Here is a 16966-nt window from a genome sequence, read left to right on the forward strand (position 1 = left end):
TACATTTACCATTATGAATGAAATTATGCTTTCACATTTTTCACTAGATATGTGTAAGAAAAAAATTTAACATAGTATCTGCTATTCAAACAACAGAAAGAGGTGCCATTTACTGTTTACAGTGCATTGCGGAAATCAACGTCTAAATTTTAATTCAGAAATGTTGGCAACATACCTTCTTTTAATCCTCTAGCTGTATTATTCATTGACTTCTTCTGCATCTGAAATAAGTCAAATATTATTTTTAATGTTTAAGTTAAACAAGAAACACTATCATAGGAATGACAGCTAGTTTATGAAATGTGGCCTTTAAATAAATACTTTTAGAGACTTGACCTAACTTGGGGATTGCTTAAATAGAAAAAATAATCACAGGAATAAAATAAAATAAATTCCTACTTACTTTGATTTTAGAGAATAGAGAACATATATACCTGTAAGACCCCACAGAAGAACTACGTGGACCTTGGAACTACAACACTGAGTTTAAAATAAATCATTTTCCAGTGTATCTAGAAGTACTAAAACATAGACACCTCTCTCCCCCAAAAACATTAAAGGAGAGAACTGTCCTCAGGAGCTTTCTCTTGCATTGCTTTTGCACTCACACTCTTCCACCATCATCCTGCAAAGTGACACACTGTCGATTTTTTGGTGACAACTAATGAAAACATTTCGCGTTTGCATCATGCTTAGCCACTGGCGGAAGTGTAAGCCATGCATGTTTTTTTTTAACGCCACGCAGTCCGGTTTCATGACTCTGAAGCACTTAGACTCAATTCACCCACAACGCTGTCTACGAAACCTGAGCTTTTTTCTTCTTTGATTTATTATGACATGAAGCCAAGTGAGAAGAAACAAGCTGAGATCTCACTTAACAAGGGCCCGTGCTACCCTTCTCTGCATCAAGAAGATCATGAAAACACCATCAAACCATAAACCAACGCACATCACTTTAAATGGCTATTTTAACAACGATACACAATGAAAACTGGTTGTAATTTAAAGACTCCCTATCTTTGCCACCTCGGTATTCCTGCAGGTGAGGGCAAGACAGAGACATAAGTGAACTTCATTTTAAAAATTTAAGTATTTGCTTTACTTGACTACATATTTAGAAATGTTCTACAACTGCTCAGTAAGACATTTTGTAACAATTAAAATAACAATGCTATAAGTAAAATAGCAATTAAGGATGTACTCTTACAGAAGGAAATGATAAAAATTTTAAACTTAAAAATGGAAGTTAATGTTTTTAGTGTTACAAGTTTATTGAATTCATAAAAAGAATTTATCTTGTATTCCTTTAAATAAAAAACATCCGCATGTGGTTAAGTAGCTCAATGCCCATCATTTACTTATGCTTAGGGGTAGAAAAACTGGGGTGCAGCAAAACTTGAAAATTACTATCAAGCAATGCCAAACTGAAATCAATCAGAAACGAAGCCAAGCATTGGAAAGTGGATCTCTAGTTATTTGGCACGAATATATAATTTCTAAAATAGAATTTAAAATGGAGCTTTTTAAGAAATTTAAAATTTGTCAGTTTAGTTGCATTTATTGAATAAACTTAATGACAGGTATCTCTCGAAAATTACAAGTCCAGGGACTTTAAAAAATTGTAAAATTTCTGTCTCCTTTCTTTATTAGCACAACTAATTATGGCTTTTACTTAGTGTGCATAAGTCAAATAAACAACTCAGAATTTCATAAAAATTAAAAACAAGAATTATATCAGAAATCTGAAACCCAAGGAAAGAAAGATAATATGACTAACCCGGAACAAGGGATCGCTCTAGTTAGTTGAAGGGTCTGGAACAGTCCTGAAGCGCCTTCTTCGAGTGGGACTCCTTTCGGCCTCCGCGCTAGTACCAGCAGCAGGAGGCGGTTCGCCAGCAGGCCTTGCAGGAACAAAGGCGGGGAAAGAGCTCTTGTGCTGCTTCTCCAGCTGAAGCTTAGTGCGCACCTCGGCCAGCCTCTCATTAGCCCTGCGAGGATCGCAGAACACAGATTTCATTCATTTCATTTTCTTCCTAAGTGATGGGTATTTTTAAAATCGCTATAATAGTAAACAGATTGTCCCATTAAACTGCGTTTGAACACCAAAAATATGTCAGCGAAGACCTACTGTAAACAATTACAGTTTAAAACTGTCCGAAAGAAGGACGTATGTCCCTGGGGGGGGCCCTTAACTAACAAGTCCTTCAAAGTGGGGAGACTCAGAGATGGAGACGCCCCCACAGAGGATTCCCGCTGCCTTCTGCACCGGCTGCGTCTAGACATACTCACCCTCAGTAAACCAGTTTAGAAATAAAAAATAAAGCATCCCTCAAAGCCATTTTCAAGCATTTGCTTTCACCCCCCTTATATACACATTTCACTCATTACCTGGGAGAAATTAAGCATGCGGCACTGAGCAACAGTTTAGAGCCACCACCTCTGGGGGCACCAGGCGGCAGAGTCGATGGTGGGAAAGAACTACGACGGTGCCAGGGGCAATTTCAAGTGTCCCCCAACGTCCCAAAACTCACTTTGCTACTTCGCTCTTACCAAAGGCCTACATCAGCACTTGTTTTTCATAACCAAACAAAATCTCAGGCGGGTTTTTGCTTTTATGGAAAGAAAGCAAAAAGCCAGAATAGCGCTGGGCGTTTGTTTCAGCCCGAGCCATCAGAGGGGCAACGAGCGCCCCGAGCAGCGAGAGGGGCCCCACCGAGCTCCTTCCCCAGAACCACACTCGGTGTCCCGGCATCACGCCGCCACGGCTTGGGACTGTGTGTGTGAGCGCCTGTGCTTCATGCATATTTATTTTCTGCATCCACCAGCAAGATGTGTCCTAAGGTAACTGCCCCTTTGCTTTACACCGACAACTTTCACAGGAATGCTCTACTTTTGGATAGCGGGGAGGCCTGTAGCTTGTAACACTGCTACTCAGGCACCGGAGGTGGGACCCGCCCTTTCTGTCTTCCACACACCCCTCGGGCAGGCCACCATATTCTTCTTGGCCACTTTGTGAACCACTATACTGCCCTTCAGCCCTATGTGAATTTCCCCCTACTCCCCAAGCACGCCTTTATGCAGCGGAGACAAACGTAGACGGGTACAGTACTTCGTCTCAGGGTGCCCACGAGCGGTGGCACCGAGCATCACAATCAAGAAGGTAAATTCACCAAACACCAGCATGGGGCCCCTTGGGTTTGCGTTGCGCTCTTCCAAAACACAGTTAATTTTAAACTCATTAACATTCCTACTTACGGGAATTCCAGCTAGAAATTTTGTGATAATATGGCTGTCTAAATTACAAAGTTTGCAAAACCCCTAGCTTGAAGACTAGATCAGGTTAAATACATGCAAATATAAAAAACAAAGTCATGCAAAAGCAACAAAAGGCAGGGAGATGCAAACTGCCCTGGACTGACATTTTAAAGGAGAGCTCATTTACTAACACCATTTCCCAAAATTACACTATCTCGTTAGCTTTCACTTGCTACTCACCTCAGGAACCTGGCTCAATAAGAATTATGCCTTAGAGGCAAATTAGTGACCGCAATGATTTTCTATAATTCTACATTTTGACTTACGAGGTTAGTTGACTTGCCAAAGACTTTCCCTTTTCTAGCTCTTCCAGGTACGGTTGTTTGTACTTTTCCAATTTGTTTTCATTAGAATCACTTTTCATGTCAGGTTCCAGGTCTTTAACTCTGTTCCGTTTGACTGACTGAAGCACGTTTATCCTCTAACACGTTTTCTTGAAATGCTGCTTGTGCCTAAAGGAAATTAAAAGGATGCAATTTTAAAAATAATTACAACCTGAGTCATTACAGTCTATTTGTTCCCTTTAGTTTTGAGTCAATGACTCAGAGAGCAATTTTAAGTGTGAGAAAAAAGCTGAATGTTAAACTACTTATCATCAATGTCAAGTGAATTAAATCTGAATTACAAAATTAAAGTTGAATCACTCTTACATTAGTACTCATGTAATGTGATAGTTCAAAGAATAATAGGATCAATTTAAAATTTTAAAAACTGAACAATACAACCTAAGAGTAATCCCAGAGTGTGGCACAGCATTTACATCACAATATATTCTTTTCCTCCTAGTAGTCTTGATTTACCCCAATTGGTCTTAAAAATGATTCTCTAGTGAGAACTGTTCTGAAAGATCCATTTAGTGATAGTGATGATGGAAACTGAATTATTTAAAGGGAGTAACAAATGCGGCCTTCCTTCCAGAAATCTACAAAACAAACTGCTATATGGGAAGTAGAGGAAACACATAAAACGTACACATCCGAACTGTAATTCTCAGCGAAGTGAGTTAGAGCACGTTACAGATCAATGTCTCACCTGTAGAAACTGGCTGATTTCTTCCAGTTTTTCTACTACATCGCGTCTTCCTCGCTTTTCAGTTTCCCGTCTGTACTTCACAGCTCGCTTGAGTTTTTTCAGTGCTTTTACTACATCCTCTCTTGTTTCTTCTTCAGTCTCCCGTTTGTCCTGCTCCACTTGACTGCGTTCCACTGTGTTCCTTTCGAGGTGACATCTGAGGTTTACTACTTCTTCCTCCAACTTCTTCTTCTCCTCCTCTAGTGCTTCACGTTTCTTTTGCATCTCTGTCATAGGTAGTAACTCCTTTAGAAGAAGCTGAGTTTCTGCACTCAGATGGACAAGTACTGAAGATGTAGATTCCTCTTTTGCTGGAAGATCAGCATTCTGCATGAAAAAGATAAAATTGTTTGGTAATGAGGTAAGCAGACTGAGAACAGCCTAACTCTAACCCAGCATCAAAGGCTGAAATAATTCAGTTACAATAAAATGGTCTACCTATCTTGTGGAATGGAGAAACTCAAATTACTCAGGAAATCAAGAAAAAAAGTTCAAACCACCAGGAGTCACAAAAATATACTGTTTACTGTCATCATCTTGGTTATACATTTGTACTTGATTTTACACTCTTATTTTTCTGTAATTGTTTCATGTCTTTCCTACATAAAATGACTATAAGGCACCTCTTTGTAGAAAGTCTCTTACCCCTTCCTTCCCCAAGTCTTAACTCTTCATGATTTTTAAAGTTTTAGGGAGATCATATTGAGTTACTTAGGGCTGAATTAATAAATGCCTCCCAAAACAAGACTTTGAAAAAAAGACTGCAATTAACACATCTTACAAATATGGATTCTAATGCCATAAGCCTTTCTCTGAACTACAAGTATTTTATGCTAGTTTGAATTGCATTCCAAGGAGCAATGAATGATTCACAGAGTTAAGGAGAAATCCATCTCCTAGTGTAGTGGTTTAGTAAGATGACCCATACGTTCTTCTAAACAAACAACAAAGCCTTCATTCTTGTAATCCTTTGTGGCTCTCCACAAAACAAGAGAACATACTCAACAAAAAAAACAAAAAAACCTGCTGGAATTTCAGTGACACTGACTTGGGAAGAACTGCTTTCCTTCAGATAGAAGGATTGTTTGCTGAGACAAGGCAGGCGGAGGTGGTGGTTGTAAAACATCTCTACAAATTCCTTGACACTTCCCCTGCTAAATTCCCTCCCCTGAGGTATGTACTGGCCTCAGTCAACTGGTTTCTAGGGGACAGAACGTGGGGGCACTGCTATGTGATTTCTAAGGCTAAATGGCCTCTGACTTTCACTCCATAGGGATGCTCACCCTTAGAAGCCAGCTACCACGCTGTGAAGCCCAGGCCACCTACTGAGTGTACACGCAGCTGTCCCAGCTGATGACCCCAGGGAATGTCCTTAACCAAAGCCAGCTCCAACTTCCAGACATGTGCATGAACAAGCCTTTAGATTATTTTAGAGCCCGCTTGATGCCAAGTGGAGAAGAAATGAGCTGGCTCCACTGAGCCTTGTCTAAACACAGATTTGGGAACCAAGCAAATGCTGTTTTGAGTCACCAGGTTTTGAGGCAGTTTATTATATAAATTATTAGCAATAAATAACTGGCACAGCTATTGATGTTAAAAATGGGGCACAGCCATTAAAAAAGAACCCAAAATGTGGGGATGCCTTTGCATCTGGAGGTAGGCGAAACCTGAACAGATGTAGAGAAGAGTAAGAGTGAAAACCCAAAGTGTCCACGAGAGAGACTGTTAGTGGAAGCCTGAGGGCCCTTGAAGGGCTGAGAGTGACAGCTTCTAGGCCAGGGAAGAAAATGACGACCCTGAAACCGGAGGAAACGGGACTCTTGCTACCGAACAGCTGAAAGTAAAATTGACGAGAGAGATAAGCTAAAACAAACAAAAAGATTATTAAATAGAAAGGAACCAGGACTCACTGGGTTCAAATTATCTGTATCCCATTTAAAGCATCTCCACATGCCCAATGGTCACATAATGGGTAAGCAGAGAAATGGCTTCCGGGCGAAGATCAAATCTAGGGGGCTGCCAGGAAAACAGTCTAGAGATGAAGCCAAGACTTTGTTAAGACCTTGGAAAGATTTAACGTGCTGCCTCAAATTCCTTTAAAGATCTTAATAGCGTAAGAATTTCAAAGGCGTGGTCCCCCAACAGCTTCACAGGAAGCCCAAGGTGAAGAGTTTACCTCAAAAAGACGTGAGAGTAGCTTTTCCAATGGCAGGAACCCCAATAAAATTCACAGGAAACTCAGTTTTAAAGAGAACTGTGGTAGCAAAACTACTGCTTACTAGCTTGGACTGAAAGAGACAAGACAGTGCAAAATGGGAGGAGGACTTTGGGTTTTTCTTAGAAGGTCTACAAGGACGAAGCTGGCTGGAGAGAACTGCTCAGCTGCAAACAGGGGTCATTGCTCATGAAAAGGACAGAACAAAGAGCTCAGAGAGGGCAACGAAGGAGAACCCCTCCCAGGGTTAGGACTAAGTCCTAATCAAAGAGCCGGCAGCATCAGGCTGCACTGCAGAACTGCTACGGGCCAGCGTGCCTCCCATCTTCCATCTGTGAGTGAGGGAGTCCTCAGCAGTTCAGCAGAATGTCGGGTGTGGGGCGGCAAATAACCCGTGTCTCCTTATCCTCAAGCCTCAGCACTGAGAGGCGTGTACCCAAGGGCTGTACTCCAGAAAGCTGGAGCCTGAGCCTAACACCACAGCGACCGAGACCTGCTCACGCCTGTGTGGGGATAAGTCATTTTCTTGTATGGAAGCAATAAGAAAACATTGTGGCTAGTGAGTAGATTATGCTGGTTTTTGAATGTCTCCATAAATTTTCAAAATTAATTCCATAAAAAAGGTACAATATGGGCCAACCTTAAGTGCCCTGCTCCTAATGAACAGAAAACGGTGAAAGTGGCACCGAGTGAACTGCAGGGCTCGGTTTGAAAAGGCATTTCAGCTTCTGCCTCGCTCTTAACCCTGGAACCCAGTCTCAGGTGGGCAAGCTCAGGCCACAGAGACAGCTTCCGTGTTCCAGGGGAGGTGGTCCACCTGCCCGCCCCACCTAAGCCACAGCCCACCGCCGACATCAACCATCAGACATCAGTGGATAAACCTTCACGTGATTCCAGGCCCCTGCCTTCCAGCTGCCCCACCTGAAGCTGAGAGGAATAGAGGCCAGCTGTCTGGGCCACACTTTTCCTAAGTGTAGGTTGTGAACAAAATAAATGCTTATTTAAGCCACTGAACTTTGGGGAGTTTGTTAGGCAAAAACAGATAAACAGAAGAGTGGATGAAAAAAGACAGTAAGAAATGTAACTTGAATAGAGTAGAAATTGGTCTCCTATAAACTGGAATGTAACAAACGTTGATATTAACTTATTAATGACAAAGTGCTGATGAGAAGCAGCAGATAACTGAAAGAAAGACCTCAGAACTAGCGAGAAGGAAGGTACTTTAGAGTCCCCCTCCAATTACAGCTTCTTACGAACAGGCATGTATTTCACAGTTTTCCCTCAACTTGGAGGATAAGGAAGACTGGTAAGCAAGGAGACACAGGATTTGAAGTCTAGTAATTGAAAAACAACAAGAAATAGTTCACCAAAATCAACCTTTTTACCTCATTTCAACGAACTGAACTTCTAAGAGACAGGCAGCTTTGAGAAGTTACCAATCTAGCACTCACTCTTCATTTTCCTTTCCTCAGAGAGAAAATAAAATATTATGGAACCATAAATGTAGTGTCCTTTGGCAGTATTTAAATTAAATACAATTTTTCCTTTACCTTACTTAAAAGCTTGTTGGTAAGGGAACGTAAGACTGTCTCAGCTTCCTGTTGTAGCACAATGCTTCCCCATAGCACACAGATTGGCTTTGAACTTTTGAAATTCAAATTACGAATCTGTTATCTGTTTCTGATAAACTGATTGAATATTATCTAATTTTTAACAGCTGTACTCTTGGAATATTTCCCTTGGATGGGATGAAATATTTATTTCATTAATTATGCATTAAGCTATAGAATACAGCGAGGCATCTCTCCTTTTAAGTAAAGCGAGGTAGACACAGGGAGCTGAGAATGCAGGATCTGCACCAAGAACAAGACTGGCACCAGAGTGACACACAGGAACCAAGCCAGAAGAGGACTTCATCGTGCACCGCAAGATGATGGTTAGAGAGGCTTCCAAAGAGGAAGGTTGAGTTAATCTTCTCCAGGCTTAATCTTTTGCCTCTAGCAGTGAAATCTATGGATGAGTCTATGAATTATAATGAGTGCAACATAATGAAGTGTATTGCAGACTGAGTCAGCAGACCCCGTGACCATGATTTGATGGAAACTGGAGTGAAGTGGGAGGCACTGGGTGAGAAACTAAAGGTCTGAATGGGGGAAAGGAATGGACTTTACTTTTGCAAGCCTACTTTCTGTCATGTCACAGAGTCAGCAAGGCGTAAGCTGGCCACAGGCCCCTTCAGGACGCAGCAGATCTCCACAGAAGTGGAGTTACAGACATTCCGCGACACTGACTTTTTATTAAGATGTAAAACAACTGGTAATATGCAAGAAGACTCAGAAAGAGTTCTCATAACATCTGAATTGGTACTGGCATGGGACAGACATAGATCAATGCATCACCACTGAGAATCTAAAAGAAACCCTCACATTTACGGTCAATTGATTTTCAATACGAGTGTCAAATAACTGAATGAGACAATAATAAGTCTTTTTAACAAATGGTACAGGGACAACTGGATATCCACATGCAAAAGAACAAAATTCGACCTCTACCTCATACAACATATGTCAAATTAACTCAAAATGAAAGAGCTAAACCTACAAAATTCTTAGAAGAAAACACAGGCGTGTGTCTTCATGACTGGATCTGGCACTTGTTTCTTAGGGCAGTAAAAGACAGAAGTAGATTAACTGAACTTCATCAATATTAAAAACTTCTACTCTTCAAAAGACACCATCAAGAATGTAAGAAGGCAAGCTCCTGAACAGGAGGAAATACTTGAAAATCCTACATCTGATCAAAGGCTTGCACCCAGGATACAAAAAGGACTCTGTCAATTCAATCATAAGAAGACAACCCAATTTGAAAATGGGCAAAAACCTAAACAGACAGGTCTTCAAAGAACATACACAAATAGATAAGCTCATGAAAAGATCCCCAACATTCTTAGTCATCAGAAAAATGCAAATCAAAGCCACAACGAGATGCCAGTTCACACCTACCAGGAGAGCTGATGACCAGTGGTGACAGGAATGCATAGAAATTGGGAGAATTACACACTTTGGATAAAAATGTTAGATGGTGCAGCCACTCTGGAAAACAGTATGGCAGGTCCTCAAAAGGTTAAAGAGAGTTACCATATGACCCATATGACAGCATTTCCATTCTTAAGTATATTCCCCAAAGAAGTGGAAACATGTTTACACCAAAACTTGGACAGAAATGTTCACAGCAGCATTATTAGCAATAGCCAAAAAGCAGAGGCAACCCAAAGGTCCATCAACTGATGGATGGATAAATGGTTTAGCCCCACAACCGAGTACTGTTCGACAATAAACAGAAATGGAAATACTGACAAGCGCTGTAACATGGATGAAACTTGAAGACGTTTTGTCAAATGAAAAAAGCTAATCATGGACCGCACAGCATGTGATTCCATTCCTGGGAAACACCCAGAACAGGCACATCTATAGAGACAGAAGTCAGACTAGTGGTTGCCGGGGGATGGGGGGGCTGCGGTGCTGGGGGTGATGGCCAAGGGATGCAGGCTTTCTTTTTGGGGTGATGGGAATGTTCTAAAATTGATCGTGGTGACAGCTGCACATCTCTGAATATACTAGGAGATACTAACTATGCATCCTAAATGGGTGAATTATATGATACGTGAATATTTTTCTTTTTTGGTGGAGGGAAGTAATTAAGTTTTACTTATTTATTTTTAGAGGAGGTACAGGGGATCGTACCCAGGACCTTGTGTATGCTAAGCATGCACTCTACCACTTGAGTTATGCAATCCCCCTATAAAATGTGAATGATATCTCAACAAAGTTAAAAAAATAATCCAAAGGCAGGACTAGACAATTTTCTTAATTCTCTATTTTGGGTGTACAGATGTGATCTGAACTTCTCCATGCTTTGACATGGTGTCTAAAATGAATAGAAAATGAAGGCAATGTCTAACTTCAACTGGTTTCTATAATGACCTTTCTGCACAAGGTATTCTGAAATCCATGAAATAAATACACACAGGTTCTATATCCACTCACAAAAGTGAAGATGAGACATGACAATTTTCTGGAACATTCCATGAAACATTATCCTCTGATTTTATCTAGCTTGCCTCATTGTGGTGAGAGATCACTAAAACATACTGTTTAATAGGAAAAAAAAGTTAACTTCTGTGAGGAAAGAGGTATAATTCTCAACTTCTCTAAGGGTAAATATTATAAGAAAAAAATAAAGAATGGCAGAATGAAAGCCAACATTTAAGAAACAAGTACATTATAAAGATAATAAAAGTGAAATTATAATGAAGATGCAAAAGAAAGCTGTCCCTGAAAAGCTAGTGCCCTGCAACACTCTGCGCTGCACGTTCACGGCCGACGTGCTGGATTTCATACATACTGGGTTCGCAGTTTGATGTGGCTTCCTCTCTCCATCCTGTCTCTTATTTTCTGAGTTAGTTTGATGATGTGCTGTCACCTCCAGGGATGCTTCCAACGTGGACACTTTCTTTCGGGTGTCAGCCAGTTCTTGCTGAAGCTGTCTCATACGGGCCTAAAAAGATGACTCTGTTACTGAATTTTCAGTCACCTTATCATCAAGTTACATTAATAATATGTAACTCCAACAAATGGGCTTTGAGAACTACCCCCACAGACATCAGTTCACCGTCTTTTCCTCATAGGCACACATTCCTGTTTACTGAATTTTATTAAACCCACAGAAGGCGTGACCCTCCTGCCTTACCGACAGTAAGTTACCTTAGACAATGGAGGCAGCCCCACCAGCCACTCCCTGCCCCTCCCAGGAAGCGGCCGAGCTTCACCCCCACTGAAGTCTCAGACAGGAAGGGGTGTGCGGGTGGGATGAGCGGTGGTCAGTTCCACACTGTGGAACATTCTCCCTCTTTCTCATTAGAGGCTTAAGTTCAGAGTTCTTCACATATTCAATCTGGTGTTTAAATCCTTCCAACAGACTCCCATCTCACAATAAAAACGAGGATATTCCAATGGCCTTTGGGGACCCGAGACAACCTGGCGTCCCCTGCCTCCTGGACTGCAGCTCCCACAGCTCCCCCCACCCGTCCCACGCACTCCCTTCCTGCCACTCAGGACTCTGGCTGCTCCTCCTCAGTCTGAAAATGGGACCCCAGTGCCAGACTCGAACATCACAGAGCGCCCCAGTTCCTCTGTGCTGGACAAACTTAGATTCGAATGACAGTAACTGAGCCTTGCAATGAGAACTGTGAGCACATTATTTGAAAAAATGTTCAAAGTAAATTACAAATAGAACAGGGGAGACTAAGTCAAACACAGTTTTGCTAAAATTTACATTTGTCCCAAATTATGACTGAATGGTAACTAGATGCCTTTAAGGAGTGGAGAGGTCATAACAATACATGATTTGAGATGGAAGTATTTCTCAATTTAATTCCAATTGACATGAATAAAAATAAAGTTTTATCAACTAAAAATGTATGAAAAGCTACTGAAGGAAAAGTACTGCAAGATACAGCATTTACACATTAACCATCAAGGTAATCCACACAATTGAATCTTTTCTCTCTTTCTCTCTCACTTTTTTTTTGTTTACATTTTTGTTCACATAACTGAATCTTAATTTCAAATTACTCATTTTAGGTCTAAGCATTTCATTTATCTGCTTCATGACACTAAAATGTGGTGACAGAAAGATTAGAATGATTTGGGCAGTATAAATTACTAAGACCTGCCTCTGCCTGTATCTGTCAACAGCTTATAGCTTAATCTCTTAGAATTCCAGGTGACACGGCATCTTTACACAAAGTAAAGCACCTCTCAGGTCTAATTTTTGTTTGCTGCATACAAGAAATACTTTTAGGCTGCTTTACAGTGTATATATATTTATAGCCCGCACATTTTTTATATTCAACTAGTTTCAACGTTCAGCTTCCACCAGGTACTACTTTGAATTTTCTTTGAGGAAGTCTGAAAATTAGTTCCCTTTCTGGGTACTTACTTCCATTTCTGCTCTGTCCGTTTCATACTGACACAGTCTGTCCTTTAAACATCTGCATTCTTTAATTAACTCCTTGTTTCCTTCCTCCAGCATGAGAACTCGTGTGCTCATGGCTTCAAGTTTTCCCATGTGATCCAGAAATGGCTTTGGGGTATTAAATATTGTCTTTTCACTTCTCGCTTCATTTTGAGCAACTTCTAGTTGCTGTCGAAGCAGCGTGTTTTCACTTTGTAGTTTCCATATTGTCTCCTTCAAGAATGCCTGCTTTGCAATGTATTTGACGACGTCCCCTTGTTTGCTCTGAGACAAGGGTTCAGTTTCCTTGTTTGAACGCTGGGCTTGGCCTCGGTCTCTGTGCACACATTGTAATACCAACGTCGTTGGTCTAAGAGCATCTCTCCTGGGATGGAGCTCAATTTCTGGGCCACGGAATTGATGCTCAGCTTCAGGAAGTTGCTGAGGAAGCACCTCGCTGCTATCTTTTGGGTCAGACAGCTCAAAATCCATTGTGTCCTGTAAGTGAAACCCCTCATCTCTTACTCTTTGAACTGTACGCAATAAACTGACATCATAATTTCCTTTGAAGTGGAAGACTAATCTCTAAGTTTATACAACAAAAAGTTTGCAGTAACTGGGTATCCAACTGGAAAAACTTAAGGTGAATACAAATCTCAAACTTTAACCAGAAATCCCCCAAAGTTCAAAAATTTAATTGAAGACAGTGAATCCATGAGCTAAGAATCGGAAAGGCCTTTCTTTCTCTGAAATACAACAAACCCAAAAGGCTTAAAATAAAAAATGAATAAATCTGACTACACTTAAAAATTGTATCTGACATCTAACCTTTACAGCTAGCCCCAAAGTAAGAGCCTTAGCTCTGTATAAATTGGGACAGGTTAGATTTCCTAAAAAATTCTTTCCTGAGAATATTCCATAAATATTCTCCCTTTCTAACATTTTTAGAGTGAGTTATAAGAATTACATCTACGGATGAATGATAAATCTAAGCACTGTACTAAGCACTGTACTAAGCACGTCTACAAACATCAGTTAACTCATTTAGCTGTGACAATTCTGGAATAAAGGGTTAAAAACACAAGCAAGCTGCAGGGTTTTCCCCAGGGCTTCTGACATTCCTAACACATCAACTTTCCACCTAGAGAAAGAACAGGTAATCAGGATTCTAAGGATAATATATAGCTTGAAAAGATACATTGAATGGAACATGAGAGGGGGCTAAAAAGAAGGTTAAGAAGTTTTCATCTCAAATTCTAAGCTCACAATTGGTAGATACTGGAAAACAGACTGTAACTTATTCCTATTCATCATATACTTCTTATCTATTTCCTTGGCATTTATGACATATTTCCTGTCATAACAACTGAACTTTTACAACCTAAACAAAGGGAATAGAAATTTAAGTCATATTTTTAGAATTCAAATAGATTTCATTATGATAGAGTGTGCATCTTATATCACCTGCAGCATGGTGCAGAATTCCATGTCTCCTCATGCACTCACATTCAAAAAATACTAAAACGCTTCTTACATTTAAGACCTTATTCTAGGTGCTCCAGGAAATGCACAATTACGTTCCCTAATCTCTAGCGGTGTATGCTGATGCAGGGGTTATAAAGTGAATATGTAAATAACTATGCTACAAAGTATCTGAAACTTGAAATTTTAGAATGGGACACGAGGACTGGACATACCTTCTTAAACTATAATACAAAAGAATTCTGAAGTAGGTTTTGTCATATGGTTGTTATTAAGAGTCTACTTTGAGAGCTGGTTGTTATTTCAGGGAAAACATGTATTCTTCAATTAGATGAAGAGTTTTGAATATACTCTTAATGGGATAATTTAGAAAACACAGAGGAATCTATAATATGGATTTTGAGAAACAGAATTTTAATTTCTAAATTTTTATAATTTCAACTATTATTTTAGTCTCAATGCAGAACCCGAGATAGAAATAAAGTAAAACAAACAAAACAAAAACTTCTTTCATCACAACTCTCTGATACCAAAATAAAAAGTGTCCAAGGGGAAAAAAAAAGACACATGCTATGCAGTTTTGGAACTGAAAGGCCCCAGGAGGGGTCCATGATTATCACAGTAAGTAGCTGTGTGCATTGAAGATGTCCCTGAGGCACGAGTATTATACAAGTGCCATCAGTGTGGTTTAAAAGTCAAAGAACCCTTATCCTTGGCCAAGTTTCACAGTTCCTCTATTGTGGGAAACCTTTTCACAGTACAGTTTTCCTGTCACTATATATCTTCTAGTCCATTTTGCTTCAGCCTTATCTTCAGTATTTACCAAAGTAAAAAAAAAAAAAAAAAAAGAAAAAAGAAAAAGAAAAAGAAAAAAAAACCTGCCATATTTTTATAAAATGGTTTACTCTGACCAACTTTCTCATACAAACATAAAACAATGATAGGCAGACCACCGCTAAATTTTAACAGTAAATACTACACAAAAATAAATTCAGACCAGAAAAATTAATTTCACAAGAGAACACTTTACCTTGGGAGCAAGAGCTAAGTCATCATCTGATGGAGGCCTTGAATCATCAATATCATGTTTGGGTGAAACTCTATGGAGCAAAAATACACATCAAAAATAAGTGAGTTCATTTCTTTAAACAAACAAGTCACAAAAGTCTATGCTGAGGGATAAGAAAGCAGATTTGGGAGCCAGGCTGCCTGATGGTCAAGTCACATGTCAACTACTTGCTAACCATGGAATCATGGGCCAACTAGTCAACCTCCTTAAGCTACAGTTGCCTAGTTAACTAACAGTAACCTGTAACAGCACAGGTACTCTGCAAAGCTGTTGTGGTGACTGTACGAGGTAACAAATGTCAAGTACATAACTCGGTGTCTAACCCAGAGTAGGACACTCAACAAGCCTTGTTTCTTTTCTCTGTGTTCCCTTAGTCAACATGAAATTTTTAAAAATCCTTAAAATCCTACCTGATGACAGAGATGTCTTCATGACCGGGTGAAATCTCAACCACTAAATCCGCTATTAAAGAAAAAAGTAAAATAGACTTCGTACCAGCAATAGAAAAATACAGAATATTGAAAGTATAAGACCAATGTTCTGTTAACAAGCATTCCTTTCGGACCACACCTGGAGACTACACACTTGAGTGAATACTGAGTATACTACTGGTAGGTAATTAATGCATCCCTCCTTTATATTTATCAAAAAAAAAAAGGGTGTTTATCCAAATTCGGTATCTTGAAGTGAACTGCTGTTTACAAGGACCAAAATACCAACCAAACTTTACGAGACTCACAAAAGAATGATAATCATTAGTAGAATAAGTATCATAAACTGATGACGTCAAGCTCACACAGCGTGGTGTTTCTGGACGATACCCATGGGACAAACCCACCCCACCAATTGGCTTTGTCAGCCTCGTGTCATCTGGGCACGGTCATCCCTATTCGCTCACATGCGGTCTAGGGCTGCCTTCACACTGCAATGGCAGACATGAGTAGATGTGACAGGCACCACATGGCCTGAAATATTGACCCTCTGGCCCTTTATAGAAAAAGCTTGTGCATCCCTGCTTTATGTCATAACCAGGAAACCCTAAGACTCAAATCGAATCTTCTTACTCTTCTGCTCAACATTCTTCAGTGGATCCATGCAGCTGCCATTGCTGGTTCCCAACTTGACAATCATTTCTTCTTTGTCGTCCTTGCCAGACAATTGCAACTTTTCTTGGATGTTTTCTGCCCCAGTATGCGAAGAAGGTAAACTCTTCTTAGCTGCAAAAAGAGAAATGATTATTCTGCGGTCATCACAGTAACTACATCTCTTTCCCCCGTGGCTGGTTTAGGAATGAGCATGCGATGTAGCCCAGCCAGTAAGATGCTAGGGGAAGTCTACCGGAAGCGTCTCTGTTTTCTTCCTCGTTAACAGGAAACATGCAGAGAGAAGCAGCCCTCCTCACCTGCGGATACTGTCATGTGAGAAGATGACGCTTGGAGCTGCTGCTAATCAGCAGACCAGGAAAGGCGACATCAAACACCAGCAGCCTCACAGCTGAAGGAGGGACAGCGTCTGGGATCCTGATGACATCACCGAACCTTCTAAACAATCCTGACTCCTGTTGCTCTAGCCACCGTTACTTAGGCCTCCTATTACTATTCGCAGCTAAAAGCATTCTGACACATCTCCCAAGGTCTACAGCAGACCTCCTCCTTTCTATATAGTAATCGAAAGGCTTTCAGAAGAGTGCCTGAGCTAGGTAGTCACCTCGTTCCCAACCATTCCTACAGCATCCTTCCTGCACCAACAAAATGAAACTCACAGATCCTCCAAAGTTCACTGGCACATCTCAGCCTCTG

At 40.5% G+C, this 16966-nt stretch overlaps 1 protein-coding gene across 1 annotated transcript in view; it reads right to left on the reverse strand.

Annotated features, from left to right (window-relative positions):
- The window catches only part of LOC107035268 (uncharacterized), a 52520-nt gene that overhangs the window by 3539 nt on the left and 32015 nt on the right, over window positions 1-16966 (reverse strand). The window contains exons 11-19 of the mRNA XM_072953366.1: window positions 16232-16384; window positions 15578-15629; window positions 15129-15198; window positions 12602-13114; window positions 11006-11158; window positions 4348-4713; window positions 3582-3767; window positions 1778-1988; window positions 176-221 (exon numbers count right to left, since the gene is read on the reverse strand). Coding sequence (XP_072809467.1) covers window positions 3696-3767; window positions 4348-4713; window positions 11006-11158; window positions 12602-13114; window positions 15129-15198; window positions 15578-15629; window positions 16232-16384 — 1379 coding nt within the window. The 3' untranslated portion in view covers window positions 176-221; window positions 1778-1988; window positions 3582-3695. The remainder of the gene's footprint in view (window positions 1-175; window positions 222-1777; window positions 1989-3581; window positions 3768-4347; window positions 4714-11005; window positions 11159-12601; window positions 13115-15128; window positions 15199-15577; window positions 15630-16231; window positions 16385-16966) is intronic.

Source organism: Vicugna pacos, chromosome 32, assembly GCF_048564905.1.
Source record: "Vicugna pacos chromosome 32, VicPac4, whole genome shotgun sequence".
Taxonomy (NCBI): domain Eukaryota; kingdom Metazoa; phylum Chordata; class Mammalia; order Artiodactyla; family Camelidae; genus Vicugna; species Vicugna pacos.